The sequence below is a fragment of the Balaenoptera acutorostrata genome, chromosome 12, assembly GCF_949987535.1.
Source record: "Balaenoptera acutorostrata chromosome 12, mBalAcu1.1, whole genome shotgun sequence".
Taxonomy (NCBI): domain Eukaryota; kingdom Metazoa; phylum Chordata; class Mammalia; order Artiodactyla; family Balaenopteridae; genus Balaenoptera; species Balaenoptera acutorostrata.
The window spans coordinates 8,326,265-8,342,115 of record NC_080075.1 but is presented as its reverse complement, the minus strand read 5'-3'; the positions used below and the strand labels follow the sequence as shown (position 1 = coordinate 8,342,115).

The 15,851-nt window shown below is 35.7% G+C and overlaps 1 protein-coding gene across 15 annotated transcripts in view; it reads right to left on the bottom strand.

The window, feature by feature from the left end:
• Positions 1-15,851, bottom strand: part of TSGA10 (testis specific 10) — a 104,733-nt gene that overhangs the window by 61,379 nt on the left and 27,503 nt on the right. For 10 of the 15 annotated variants that reach the window (XM_057558354.1, XM_057558346.1, XM_057558353.1 and 7 more), the window contains 6 exons: positions 12,587-12,652; positions 11,396-11,563; positions 10,349-10,504; positions 4,546-4,716; positions 4,379-4,456; positions 3,283-3,434 (listed from right to left, as the gene is read on the bottom strand). In XM_057558354.1, coding sequence (XP_057414337.1) covers positions 3,283-3,434; positions 4,379-4,456; positions 4,546-4,716; positions 10,349-10,504; positions 11,396-11,446 — 608 coding nt within the window. In that variant the 5' untranslated portion in view covers positions 11,447-11,563; positions 12,587-12,652. The remainder of the gene's footprint in view (positions 1-3,282; positions 3,435-4,378; positions 4,457-4,545; positions 4,717-10,348; positions 10,505-11,395; positions 11,564-12,586; positions 12,653-15,851) is intronic. The other 5 variants (XM_057558350.1, XM_057558347.1, XM_057558349.1 and 2 more) reach the window with 2 other exon arrangements.

The window sequence follows — 15,851 nt, the reverse complement described above, 5'->3', positions numbered from 1 at the left end:
AAACAATCGTATTGCTATTTTCGTATACAAGCAATAAACAATCAGAAAGTAAAATTCTAAAATTCCACTTACAACAGCATCAAAAAATGGAAAATACTTAGGGATAAATCTTACAAAAGAAATGAGAGATCTATATGTATAAAACATTGCAGAGGGAAATTAAAGACCTAAATAAAGAAATGGAAAGTGTTCATGAGTGGGAGTTTTTCCCCAATTCCAATCAAATCCCCAAGCAGGCTTTTGTGTTTACACTATGAAGCTAATTCTAAAATTAAAATAAAATGCAAAGGAACCAGAACAGCCAAAACAACTTTGAGAAAGAACAAAGTTGGAGGACAAACATTACCTAATTTGAGGATTTAAAAAAAAAAAAGACATCAGGAATGTTGTATTGGCATCAAGATATATATAGATCCACCAAACAAAATAGATGATCAAGAAACAGACTTACACATATATGGACAACTGACTTACTACAAAGGTACAAAACAATTCAGTGTAGACAAGTAAGGGAAGTTTTTCAACAAATGGTGCTGGAACAATTGGATATCCATATGCAAAAAAACTGAATTTTGAGCTACACCTTGTACTATATACAAAAATTAACTTGCATAGATTTAAATTTAAGAACTGAAACTATAAAACTGCTAGAAGAAAACACAGGAGAAAAATCTCATCTTAGGCTTGACAACAATTTCTTTAAAAGAACACAAAAGCTGGATATAAATTTTTAAAAATCAGTAAGTTTTACTTAATCAAAAATCAAAAACATTTCCTCTTTAAAAGACACTTAAGAAAATAAAAAGGCAGGCCATAGACTGGGAAAAAAATATTTGCCAAACATATATGTACCTAACAAAGGACTTTTATCTAGAATATAGAGAGGATTTTTATGACTTAATACATAAAAAACTCAATAAAAGTGTGCAAAAGTTTGGAACAGACACTGAAGAAGATATATGTATGGCACATAAGGACATGAACAGATGCTCAAAATTACTAGTTATTAGAGAAGGCAAATCAAAACCATAATACATACCTATTAGGATGGCTAAAACTATAAAGATACTGCATACCAAGTGTTGGTGAGGATATGTAACAACTGGCACTCACACACTGCTGATGCAAATGTAAAATAAAATAATACAACCACTCTGGAAAACAGTTTAATGGTTTCTTCAAAAGTTAAACATATATCCATCATAAGACTCAGTCTTAGGTATTTACCCAAGAGAAATAAAAGCATATGTCCATACAAAGACCCATATAAGAATACTCATAGCAGTTTTATTTGTTATAGTCCTAAACTGGAAGCAACTGAAATATTTACGTGGTATATTCATACAATGGAATACTGCTCAGCAATAAAAAGGAATAAGCTATTGATTGTATGTGAAAACATGGATAAATCTCAGAATAATGATGCTGAGTGAAAGTAGCCCAACAAAAGAATATATACTGTATGATTTCACTTATATAACATTTTAGAAAATCCAAACAAATCTCTATGACAGAAGCCAAATCAGTGGTTGCCTGGGGAGGGCAGGGTAGGGGAGAGGTTAGAGGAGTACGAGAAGACTTTGTGGAGTGATGGATAGGGCCACTATCTTGAGGGTGGTGATGGTTTTACAGGTACATACACATGTCAAAACTTACCACACTGAACACTTTAAATATGTGTAGTTTACTGTACATATATCAATTAAACTTGAATAATACTGTTAAAAGAAAACAACTGTACACAAAAAACCTCTAAATTATTGTACATTTATCTGTTAGAATATTTTAATAAACCACGATAATGCTTTCAAAGAATTTCTAATGACATGTGTAAATGCTTATGGTATACAATTAAGTGAAATTGGCCAAATATATAACTTAATATAGGATGATATCAATTACATAGAAAGCTTTTATATACACAGATCTATTTCTGGTTAGAAAAATGATCTATATTAATAATAGTTTTCCCTGGGTTATGGAATCATGGGTGATTTAAATTTCCTGTATGCTTTTCTCTATTTTCCAAAGTTTTCTTTGTTGTCCTTCTTATTTTATTATTATTTTTATTTTACCTGAGTTTGCAATATCCTTTTAAGCAGGAAAGTAAAAAATAAATGAAGGGAAAAAATTTAAGTGACTCTCTGTCCTGACAAGTGATTCCAATATATGTAAAAGAGGGGACCCGTGAAAGACCAAAGAGGGGATTCTGGGAATTCACATGTGAACCAAGTATTATCTGTAGATTTAATAATATACTTCATACTCATATGAACTATTATATTTCATATGTTCATAGATGCACTGAAATTCAACCTTACTGAATCTGTAGAAAGTCTATTTCTCACATAAATAGATACCACAAGTAAAACACTAACATGGAGGTCTTCAAAAACTTATTCCCCTACGTCATTGCCTGTAGGTTGCTTCAATTGGAATATCTTCTGCTACCTTTCTGCAATATGTAGAAAGTGCTAAGCACAGTACATGGCATTCAATTAATAGAAGTTCTATTACATGTTCCTATTTCTCTCCTATGGCTTTTATTACATGCTAAACTACCCCTTTCCTAAGCTACTATCAAACCGGTGCTTTGTGCTTTCTTATATCGTTCAGATCCCAGAATATAACTAAAGTTATAAGGTAAATTAAACAGTAAGGGCTTCCCTGGTGGTGCAGTGGTTAGGAATCCACCTGCCAATGCAGGGGACATGGGTTCGAGCCCTGGTCTGGGAAGATCCCACATGCCGCAGAGCAACTAAGCCTGTGCCCCACGACTACTGAGCCCATGCGCCACAACTACTGAAGCCCGCACGCCCTAGAGCCCATGCTCCACGACAAGAGAAGCCACCGCAATGAGACGCCCACGCACCGCAACGAAGAGTAGCTCCCGCTCACTGCAACTAGAGAAAGCCTGCGTGCAGCAACGAAGACCCAATGCAGCCAAAAATAAATAAATAAAATAAAAAACAAAAATAAATTAAACAGTGAAATACCAAAGTCAAATATGCTCTTTACACAGAAGGGCTTTGTAAAAGCTACTTCAGCTAAACATTGAGGCTTTCTGCAAATATTAGATTAGTTAAGTGTGGCATTCCCAGTCTGAGACTGACCTTCAGGAAACCATTTAATGTCTGCTAAGGTGTCTACAACTGCTTCATAATAATCCCCTCAGAAAATAAAGTCAACAAATAACTTAATTATCACTATAAAATACACTACAAAAAGCAGAGCTATTATTTATAGTTAAACTATTAGTTGTTTAATGGTAATTGAGTTTACCTCAAAGAATTATTCTCTGCTTTTTGTCTGCCAAGTTCACTTTCAGTATCCATTGCCTTTCTTGCTAGTGATTTCATTTCTTTTTCCACAGTGGTTATGGTTTCCTTCATCAAAGTCATATTTGACATTTGCTCCATACGTTCATCATCGAGCTATACAAGCAGAATGACAAAGTTACTGCCATCACTAAAAACGTTTCAGTAATCCTCCCAAAGAGACATCCTCTCTTTGTACAAACCGGTATATAAGATTCACACAATGAGATGATCAGATTAGACTTGAACGTTGCAGGAGGCTGTATGGACAAGGCGACCGTGGAGCAGGAACTCAGACAAGCCACTGCACAGCTTTTCCATAAAGACTATCACAGTACACGCATCTATATTTTCAGTCTGGTTCAGCTGGACTATAGCACACACAGCTTATTTGCAAAAGGATTTCTTATTTGTTGCTCAGCATTAACAAATTACATATATAAAGTGGGATTATGACAAATAATGTTTTTCTCCTGTCTCCTGCTTTTTTAAAAACTCATTATAACAACATAAAACAGATGAATTCAGAAATATAATCAATTAAATTTGGTTAACAGAAAGTTGAATTCCCTTAATTCTGTTCATATAGTCAAAACATTTCAAATATATATTCATAGCATCTCAAATCCTTGATTAGTAAAAAGGTGATGCTGCACAGTTAAATTCAGTTTAAATACATTTCATTAATTGCCATTTCATTATAGTTTTCTCTACCTTAGCTACTCTTTAGGTAGAATAAGCCAGTTTTTCTATCCCTGGCAATGTTATCGTTAATGGAACAGGGAGATGAAAAAGTTGCTAAAATCCCTTAGAATGCATCCCTAATGGTTTTTTTTAAAAGAACACACTTTGCAACCTAACACAAAAAAAGACTTAACTCACATTTTTTAGAAGGAAATAAATAATGAAAAAGTGACTATTTACACCATACATACTACTATAAATATCTCAGGATTACAAACACTATCATAAAAAACCAACTTCTCTGAACACAGAAAAAGGGGAAAAGGGGAAACCACTGAGAGTTTATAGCCGAAAGTGGAAAAGTGCTTTTTCTTTACGTTATGAACTGTACACTCCAGCTCCTCTATCCTTTGTTCCAAGTGAGCCTTCTCATTAAACGCTGTCTCTTGGGCAATCTGTTTAAAAAACAAAAACAAAACAGAGCACTTTCAATGTCACCGCATTGTGTCTCACAAATGCTCGTGTAGATAAAATTCTTTCAAACCTTTAGCCTTTCCCTTAGACTATCTCGTTCTGTGGTCATTCTTCGTAAATCAGTGAAGGCCACATCTCTCTCAGTCTCCACCCGCCGGAGGATGGCATGTGCTGTTGTTGATTTAGGAGATTTACAGCTTTTCATCATTTCTCGTCGAAGTCGGGCAATTTCTTCCTGTGCCTATTATTTAAATACACAGATAGACTTTTATTTAACAAGCTTTAGAACAGAAATAAATACAGCTATCTTATATCCAGCCAGTTAAAATGCAAACCTATATTAATATGCATATGGCAGGATAATGGTATAATTCTTTAATGAGTTTACACAAATAAATGCAAATGATGCCCCCATATGTAAATGAATGTCTACAAATAGAAGCTTGGTTTACAATATCTTTGCCAAAAATTAAATAAAAAATTAATTTGGAAGCAGTCAATGAAAGAGACAGTGTTTCACTAAGAAATATATATGGTACTCCATTTTTTTTTTTTAGACTTTTTTTTTTAACATCTTTATTGGAGTATAATTGCTTTACAATGTTGTGTCAGTTTCTGCTGTATAACAAAGTGAATCAGCTATATGTATACATATATCCCCATATCCCCTCCCTCTTGCGTCTCCCTCCTACCCTCCCTATCCCACCCTTCTAGGTGGTCACAAAGCACCAAGCTGATCTCCCTGTGCTATGTGGCTGCTTCCCACTAGCTATCTATTTTACATTTTAGTGTATATATGTCCATGCCACTCTCTCACTTCGCCCCAGCTTACCCTTCTGCCTCCCCATGTCCTCAAGTCCATTCTCTATGCCTGCATCTTTATTCTTGTCCTGCCCCTAGGTTCTTCAGAACCATTTTTTTTTTAGATTCCATATATATGTGTGAGCATACGGTATTTGTTTTTCTCTTTCTGACTTACTTCACTCTGTATGACAGACTCTAGGTCCATCCACCTCACTACAAATAACTCAATTTCATTTCTTTCTATGGCTGAGTAACATTCCATTGTATATATGTGCCACGTCTTCTTTATCCATTCACCTGTCAATGGACACTTAAGATTGTTTCCATGTCCTGGCTATCGTAAATAGTGCTGCAATGAACCATGTCTCTTTTTGAATTATGGTTTTCTCAGTAGTGGGATTGCTGGGTCATATGGTAGTTCTACTTTTAGTTTTTTAAGGAACCTCCATACTGTTCTCCATAGTGGCTGTATCAATTTACATTCCCACCAACAGTGCAAGAGGGTTCCCTTTTCTCCACACCCTCTCCAGCATTTATTGTTTGTAGATTTTTTGATGATGGCCATTCTGACTAGTGTGAGGCGATACCTCATTGTAGTTTTGATTTGCGTTTCTCAAATGATTAGTGATGTTGAGCATCCTTTCATGTGTTTGTTGGCAATCTGTATATCTCCTCTGGAGAAATGTCTATTTAGGTCTTCTGCCCATTTTTGGATTGGGTTGTTTGTTTTTTTTGATATTGAGCTGCATGAGTTGCTTGTATATTTTGGAGATTAATCCTTTGTCAGCTGCTTCGTTTGCAAATATTCTCTCCCATTCTGAGAGTTGTCTTTTCGTCTTGTTTATGGTTTCCTTTGCTGTGCAAAACCTTATTTGGTGCCATTTGTTTACTTTTATTTTATTTTCATTTCTCTAGGATGTGGGTCAAAAAGGATCTTGCTGTGATTTATGTCATAGAGTGTTCTGCCTATGTTTTCCTCTAAGAGTATTATAATGTCTGGAGTTACATTTAGGCCTTTAATCCATTTTGAGTTTATTTTTGTGTACGGTTTCAGGAATTGTTCTAATTTCATTCTTTTACATGTAGCTGTCCAGTTTTCCCAGCACCACTTATTGAAGAGGCAGTCTTTTCTCCACTGTATAGTCTTGTCTCCTTTATCAAAGATAAGGTGACCATATGTGCGTGGGTTTATCTCTGGGCTTTCTATCCTGTTCCATTGATCTATATTTCTGTTTTGTGCCAGTACCATACTGTCTTGATTACTGTAGCTTTGTAGTGTAGTCTGAAGTCCGGGAGCCTGACTCCTCCAGCTCTGTTTTTCTTTCTCAAGATTGCTTTAGCTATTGTCTTTTGTGTTTCCATACAAATTGTGAAATTTTTTGTTCTAGTTCTGTGAAAAATGCGATTGGTAGTTTGATAGGGATTGCACCAAATCTGTAGATTGCTTTGGGTAGTATAGTCATTTTCACAATGCTGATTCTTCCAATCCAAGAACATGGTATATCTCTCCATCTATTTGTATCATCTTTAATTTCTTTCATTAGTGTCTTATAGTTTTCTGCATACAGGTCTTTTGTCTCCTTAGGTAGGTTTATTCCTAGGTATTTTATCTTTTTGTTGCAATGGCAAATGGGAGTGTTTCCTTAATTTCTCTTTCAGATTTTTCATCATTAGTGTATAGGAATGCAAGAGATTTCTGTGTATTAATTGTGTATCCTGCTACTTTACCAAATTCATTGATTAGCTCTAGTAGTTTTCTGGTAGCATCTTTAGGATTCTCTACGTATAGTATCATGTCATCTGCAAACAGTGACAGTTTTACTTCTTCTTTTCCAATCTGGATTCCTTTTATTTCTTTTTCTTCTCTGACTGCCGTGGCTAAAACTTCCAAAACTATGTTGAAAAATAGTGGTGGGGGTGGGCAACCTTGTCTTGTTCCTGATCTGAGAGGAAATGGTTTCAGTTTTTCACCACTGAGAACGATGTTGGCTGTGGGTTTACTCCATCCATTTTGTGATAAATTTGAATTCAGCACAATTCAGGTAGAATACTGGTTTAAAAAATATCATAGTGTTCCAGTCTTTCTGTCCAAAATGCATATGCCATTTCCATGTCCTGGCTACTTTTACCCTGACAGAAAGGCCCATCAATCCTTACTGACAACCCAACAAACTCTTTACACACTTGTTCAACAACCATCCTCGGGTTCCAAATCTATTCCATATCTACAGATGATTTCATATCCTACTTTTTGAATCCTATTTTTGTTTCACATCCTACTTTTTTTTTGAATACCACCCTCTCCACTGGCTCTTTCTCTACTTCTTCAACCATGCACACGACTCCCATATCTTGAAAAACTGTCACTAAATCCTGCTGCCCCATTTACCATCAAATGTCTCTTTTTCCTTTGACAGGTTTTTTTTTTTTTTTTAAGTGCCATGGATTGTACATCTTGCCTGTTCCTTACCTCCCACTCTCTCTCCCTAATCTAACCTGGCTCCCACACCCACCACTCTGCAGAATTTAACGTAATGACCTCATCAAATCTAATGGCCTCTTCTCAGTTCCTGTTCTTGATATTTCGGCAACACTTGCCATTGCCTTCAACACTCTCCTTGAGATTCCTTCCTTCCTTGGGCGTATAACACTGTTCTGCCTTAGATTCCTGTCTTCTTTATCTCTTTCAAAGGTTCCTCTACCAATTGAATAAAACTTCCCAAGATTCCATCTTGACTTCTCTGTTCCTCTATTTATAGCTTTCTCATTCAGAAACTTCATCCATTCTGAAGGCTCAAAACAAATGACTTCTCAATCTACATACTCAGTCAGCTCTTGTCTCTTTCCCCACTCCAGTCCCACATTTCTTACTGCCTGATGGCAGTTACTACCTGATGTACCACCATCATCTTACTCTATCTCTCTGAAACCAAACACATCTTTTCCCTCAAATCACCGATGACTTTCCTGTTTCTTTTTCTATTACCACAATTCTTCAGTCATTCAAAACAGAACTTCAGTGATCTCCATTTGTCCCTCCTTTGTGCTAAAGTCAAATCTTGTTAAGTCTTCCTTTTCAGTGTCTTTTGCATCTGTACCTATCTTTATTTCCACTGATAGTACCCTAGATTAGTCCCTTAATGCTTCATGCATGGACTACTGTTAACAGCCTTCTAAAGAGTCCATGGGGACTTCCCTGGTGGTGCAGTGGTTAAGAATCCGCCTGCCAATGCAGGCGACACGGGTTTCAGCCCTGGTCCGGGAAGATCCCACATGCCGCAGAGCAACTAAGCCCGTGGACCACAACTACTGAGCCTGCATGCCACAAGTACTGAAGCCCGCGTGCCTAGAGCCCGTGCTCAGCAACAAGAGAAGCCACAGCAATGAGAAGCCTGCACACTGCAATGAAGAGTAGCTCCTGCTCACCGCAACTAGAGAAAGCCCATGGTCAGCAACAAAGACCCAATGCAGCCAAAAATATAAACAAATAAATTAAGTAATTAAAAAAAAAAGAGTCTATGGTTTCCCCCTCCTCCAATTCTCCTGAAGGAGAAATTGTTATATAAGATGATAACATAGAAAGATTAAGTAGAGATAATAAAGAATTGTTACCAGATTAAAATTGTAAAAATGTAGCTTTCATCATATTTCTTCCACTTTAAAAAAAAAAACAAACAGAATGTCCATTGCTTATAAGAAAGCAAAGTATAAACCTCCTATAGGGCCCACTGAACAGCTTCTACCATGTAGTCTAGAAATTGGCAAACTATATATAGTTCACAGGCCAAATCCAGCCTGCCTCCTATTTTTGTAACTCTGTAAGCTGAAAATGTTTTTTATATTTTTAAATGGTTAAAAAAAATCAAAACAAGATGAATATTTCACAACAGGTAAAAAGAATATGAAACTCAAATTTCAGTGTTCATAAATAAATTATACTGGAACACAGCCAAACTCATTCATTTGTATATTATCTATAGCTGCTTTCACACTACAACAATAGAGTTGAATAGGTGTGTCAGAAGTCACACGGCCTGCAAAGCCCAAGCTATTTCTTATCTGGGCCTTTACAGAAAATGTTTTCAGACTCCTGCTCTAGTCTAGTCTACCTCTCAAGCCCTTACTCCACTGACATATACTTTTATTCTAGTCATAAACTGATCCATTTATGTACTGACTTTCCCACCTTTATCCTTTGCTTCATACCATTCCTTTAGTCTGGAATGTTCTTTCTTACCCCTTTCAAGATAAAAGAAACCCCATTCATCCTTCAGGACTCAAACTCCACATTGTCTAGCAAAGATCTTGATAACCATAACTAAAAGTACTCACCTCTTTTATTTCTTACAATATCTTCTAGACTACTTACACTAAAGTAACAAGAAGTAAATACAAGACAATATATTTTATCTCCCCAACTAGATTGCAAACATAGAAAACAGTGTCTGGCTTATTTTTTCTATCTTTTAGAGTAGCAAGCCCAGAACCCTGCACTTAGTAGCTGTAATTCTTAATAAAATTTGATATTTTAAAAATAAATTATATTGGTGATATATGGGGTTTATTATTTGTTGAGTCAAGAAGCCATTTGATTAATAAGGGTTATATAATCTTAAGCTAAAAATAGAGATAAACTACAAACTGATTTTACTCTCTAAATTAAATTATACGGCAATTCCTAAAGTGACTGACAGTACATCAAAGTGATGTGTTTGTATTTTCTCACCCCCAAGTCCAAATTTTTTACCTTGAACTCACCACACCCTATCATTTAACACTTTCCCCATTTCTTATTCCAAAAATCAGACTATTTCTATGCATGTATATGAGCTTTTTCAGATATGGGGATAACGTGTGTGTGTGTGTGTGTGTGTGTGTGTGTGTGTGTGTGTGTGTGTACACATACACAAATTCATCACATTTCATTAAGAATATCATAAGAACAAAGGCAATTCCCAAATGTTAGATTAATTTGATTGACAGATTTAAGCATTCTCATAGAACTTAAAGAATTACCTATCTCTAGAATTGAATGTTAGTATTTACGTATTTTGTTCACTTATGTTTACCTGCTCATACAGAAGAAAGGTCTTGTCTCTCTCAGATGTGAGAACCTTGACATTACCCTGAATTTCTGCCAAATGACGCTCATATTTTTCCAGCACGCATTTGAGTTCTTCACGGTCTCTTGTTGTCTTCAAAAGCTCTACATCACAGTTTGTACCCTACAATTATTACATAAGAAATCTGAATAAACAACAAGGTCCTTCTGTAGAGCACAGGGAACTATATTCAATATCCTGTGATAAACCAAAATGGAAAAGAATATGAAAAAGAATATACATATGTATAACTGAGTCACTTTGCTATACAGCAGAAATTAAACAGAACATTGTAAATCAACTATACTTCAATAAAATTTTTTTAAAAAGAAATCTGAAATTATTCTTTGACATGTGTTACTGATAGAAAGGTGCTACTGATGGGAGCACACGATCTCTAGTTAAGCAAATATGACAATATAATGAAATGATGAAAAAAGTTTAAAAATCGCCTCTCTTTTAAACAACTTCATCCCAAATGGCTCCACATTTGTATGATTACCCCCAACCACTACTAATGCTGGGGATAAAGGCCAATTTCAACAGTCCACTGCGCTATCAAAGAGAGCTCTGTCTCTCATCCTCCTTGGTACACCAATTCATGCCAAATTAAAAGGAATTATTTCCAGATTAGATAAATCAAAGAATAAAAGTCAGGGCTTCCCTGGTGGCGCAGTGGTTGAGAGTCTGCCTGCCGATGCAGGGGACACGGGTTCGAGCCCTGGTCTGGGAAGATCCCACATGCCACGGAGCGACTGGGCCCGTGAGCCACAACTGCTGAGCCTGCGCATCTGGAGCCTGTGCTCCGCAACGGGAGAGGCCGCGATGGTGAGAGGCCCGCGCACCGCGATGAAGAGTGGTCCCCACTCGCCGTAACTAGAGAAAGCCCTCACACAGAAACGAAGACCCAACACAGCCAAAAATAAATAAATAATAATTAAAATTAAAAAAAAAAAAAGAATAAAAGTCACTGAGCAATAAACTCCAAAATATTTACAAGTTTCCAAAACCTACCCGGGAAGATGGAGAAGGGCGTCTTGGGCTTTTAGATCTACTTCTGATCATCTTTCTCAAATTTTGAGCTTCTCTCTTGTAGTATTCTCTGTCTGCTTCTAAAGTTTTGACAAAGGAATCAAGTCTGGAAGGAGATTTATTTTGTGCTTTTTCAGTCTCTAAAATTATCTTGCCAAGGAGGAAAAAATTAGGCCATTATTTCAAGCTAAACTATAGCATCATTTTCTAAATGAAAGTTGAAAGCAAACAGGATCCTTAAAATAATAAATTTGGTATTTTGAAAATAATTCAAAAAATAATAATTCATCAATACTTTTTCAAAAGCAGTTAGATACCTTTCTTTTCCAGCATTTCTGAATGTAATGTATTTTTATTTCACTGAAAATGTCCCTACATTTACTCAATAACTTTGAAGAAAAAATAGTAAAGAAATTTCAGAGAGGCCAGAATTGTTTCTTGTATCAGATCTAGTAACAAATCCTAGAAATGGAATTAATTTGCTTAGAGAAACCTGTATGCTACTATTAAAGCATCTGTTCATAGCGTTCAAGTTTTGTTCAATAATCGTTCAATGAATGAATAAATTAAATGAATGCTGGATATTCTATACTTGTATATACTTTCAAGTGCATTTCCATTCACTTTAATATATTTAGAAACATTTGTTTTACAACACTTATTTTACCAATTCTTTATTGGGAAAAAAGTACAGATATTTTAGAGAGGATGTTTCAATATTTTAAACGATAACACTATAATGTCTAATCAGAGCAATTTTCATTTCACATTGTTAAAGAGAACATATTACTCAGAACTAAGTAACATTTGTCTTAAAAATATTTATTATTAAGAGGAATATATGTGTACACAAATACATCTTACATTTTGAGAATTAAATTACTCACAGCCGACATTTTAATCAAGTAACAGCTAAGAGCATTAATAAAACCAACCAAAAGTTCTCTCCAGCTCTAGGAAAGAAAGGAGTAATGATGAAACAGAGCAAGAATAGCATCGCTCTTACGGATGGGAGTACCCCTGAGCATCAGGCAGAGAGTACTGATTTTAGAAAACAAACATTTTTTATTGTTCACAAAATGCATGAGAGCCAAAACATATGTACAATTTTTGCTGTCCTACTAACAGAATAAAAATGATTCTTTAATATGTATTTATGAAAAATGTACTTACAGATCTGAGCCTTTTTATTGTATCTTCCAATACTATTATATTATTTTGCTGGCAAATGAGTTCAATCTGAAAAACAAGCCAGAAAAAATTGTTATTTAGGTGTAAAATATTTAAACTGATTTCACTGGAAAGAGAGCATCAAAAACAGAAGCCACTTAAAAATAAAAACATGCAGACAGTGAATACTTTATGAAAGAAAAGATAATCCACTCTTATGTTTACCTACTTTTGATGGTAAAAGAACCTAGAATGAAATGAAGCAGTTCCTTTAAATTGTCTAATGTTTTGTATAAAATACTAATTGACTTTATTTTGTCAAATTACTCCCCATAAACTGGAACAAACTATTAATACTAATTATAATTCTGAAGATGATAACAGGGAAGAGTCAAAAGAATGACGAGAATAAGTTTTCCCAAGTCACCATAGTCAGAAATGATTGCTCTTTCCTCTGAATTCTTTTAATAGTTTAGTTCAATCCAACCCACAAAATACTTTTTGTATCAGTTTTATAACATTGTCTTAAAAGTCTTACAGTATAGCCACCTGCAATCATATATCTAGTCTGTGAATAGATTGTACGTTCCTGGAGGAGAGTGACTATGTTTTTATGTAAAGCTGTAAATCTCTTTGTTAAATGTTGGCATATTAGTTTAATGGATTTATTTCTCAATTCGTAAACCACCCCCTTGTTATTCTAATCAAAAATGTCTCCTGTTATATTTTAAATTTGAATTTTCTGCAATTATTGCTTCTCATTTGTTCTTTAGACCAAAGTTCTAAGATTTCTCTGGCAGTTATATTTTAGTTTATGAAATACTAAGGGGTGTTATGGTATGGAATATAACTTACATACAGTTTGGATAAGGTTATATATAGTTTTGGATAAGTTTGATAATTTTTCAATGCTTTAATGTGTACTACTATGTAGACACTAAAAAAAAAAAGGATCTATACTGAATTATGTGCAAAGATGTCCATATATATTAAGTATAAAAACTCACACTGCCGAAAATTTTATCTAGTACGACACATTCTTGTAAAAAATAAATTTATACACACATATCCTAGATACAGATGGAACATAACCAATAAGTAAATTGAGCAAGATAGATTATGTCTAGGTATAGCAAGGTGTGATTACAGTACATATTATTTTCTTCATTATACTCTTCTATTTAAAAAAATATGTATTACTTTTATAATGATGAAAAAATTAATGCTTATTCCACTCGGAAAAACAAACTTATAACTGGCCCAAATGAAAAGATGCCAGCCCAGTGTTTTCATTTATTTGACAATTGTTTAACGAGGGTCTACTATGTGTCTGACATTGTGTTATATGCTGGCTATAGCAGTGAATAAAACAGACAGAAACCTCTACCCTCATGGAGCTTCCATTCTCGTTGAAAAGAGAAAAATAAAAGATAATAGGTAAAGTATATATCAGACAGTCATTGTGTCATTCAAAAATATATAATGAGCACTCACATCTGTTCTATACTTAAGATTTTTAAAAAGGGAATAAAATAGACAAAGATCCTTGCCTTTGGACACCTTACATTCCAGCCGGATAGACAACAAAAAATAAACCTAACGAATAAATTACATACTACATTAGAAAAAAAGAGCAATATCCTTAAGAATATTGGGAGTGTTTATGAAGGAATAGGCTGGAATTTTAAAGGGGGTGATCAGGGAAGTCCTCACTGAGGGAGTCAACCATGTAAAAATTCGGGAGAAGAATATTCCAGGCAGAACATTCAGCTATAGCAAAAGGCAAAAGATTGTCTGCTAAATCCCAAGGAATAGTAAGGAGGTCAGTGTGGCTCCAGCAGAGGGAAGGAGGAGGAAAGCGCTAGAGAAAAATGAATCAGGGAGAGAGAGAGAGGGAATAAGCATGCGTGGTTGGGGGCATAGGTCAGAAACCGATACAGGTTTTACGCCTTGTCTTCCTCATGGTAGGTTCTGAAGCATTTTTGACCGAATCACATACAAAGTAACAGTAATGACAAGAGCTACCAGAGATCCAGTCCAATAATGGTCCCATGTTAATTAAAAATATAAACTGTATGAAGAAACTAGTAATGGTAAAATTGCAATTCTGTTTCTTCATATTTCACAAACTTGTGTTCAGTAATCTGGGAAACACTGCATTAAGTCATGAATGATCACAACTCAAGAAGAAAAGATCAAAGAAGGCTTACGGTTGTGGGAGCTTTAAAATATGTCCCAAAATTCTGACACTCTTTCCTTCAAAAGATGGAGCTTAATTTCTCTCCCCCTTAAGTGTGGTCTATACTTAGTGACTCACTTCTAAAGAACAGGATGTGGTGGAAGTGACAGTATGTAACTCTTGAGACTGGATCATAAGAGGCACTGGAAATTCTTCCTTGTTGTCTCTTTTGGATCACTGGCTCCAATGGGAAGCCAGCTGCCATAAAGAATATATCAAGGGACTTCCCTGGTGGCACAGTGGTTAAGAATCCGCCTGCCAATGCAGGGGACACAGGTTTGAGCCCTGGTCTGGCTCAAACTAAGCAACTAAGCCCGTGCGCCACAACTACTGAGCCTGCGCTCTACAGCCTGTGAGCCACAACTACTGAGCCCACGTGCCACAACTACTGAAACCCGTGCACTACAACTACTGAGCCTGCACTCTAGAGCCCACGAGCTACAACTACTGAGCCTGCACTCTAGAGCCTGAGAACCACAACTACTGAGCCCACGTGCCACAACTACTGAAGCCCACGTGCCTAGAGCCTGTGCTCCACAAGAGAAACCACCTCAATGAGAAGCCCATGCACCGCAATGAAGAGTAGCCCCTGCTCACCGCGACTAGAGAAAGCCCACGTGCAGCAATGAAGACCCAACGCAAACAAAAGTAAATAAATAAATAAATAAATAAACTTATATTTAAAAAAAAAAGAATATATCAAACAACCTAGGGAGAGGTTCACATGTCAAGGAACTAAGCTTCCTGTCAAAAGCCAAGAGTCATCTGAATAAGTCCTCTTAAAAGCAAATCCTCCAGTACCAATCAAGCCATGACTGCAGCCTGGCCATCACCTTGATTACAATTTCCTGAGAAACCATGAACTAGAACTACTTAGCTAAGCTGCACTTAAAACTGTGAGATATAAGTGTTTGTTGTCTGAAGTCATTAAGATTTAGGGGTAACTTGTTACATAGTGATAGATAATACCATAGTAAATACTCAAAACATTTTCATGGAATGAATGATGGAAGAAGTTACTCAGTGGAT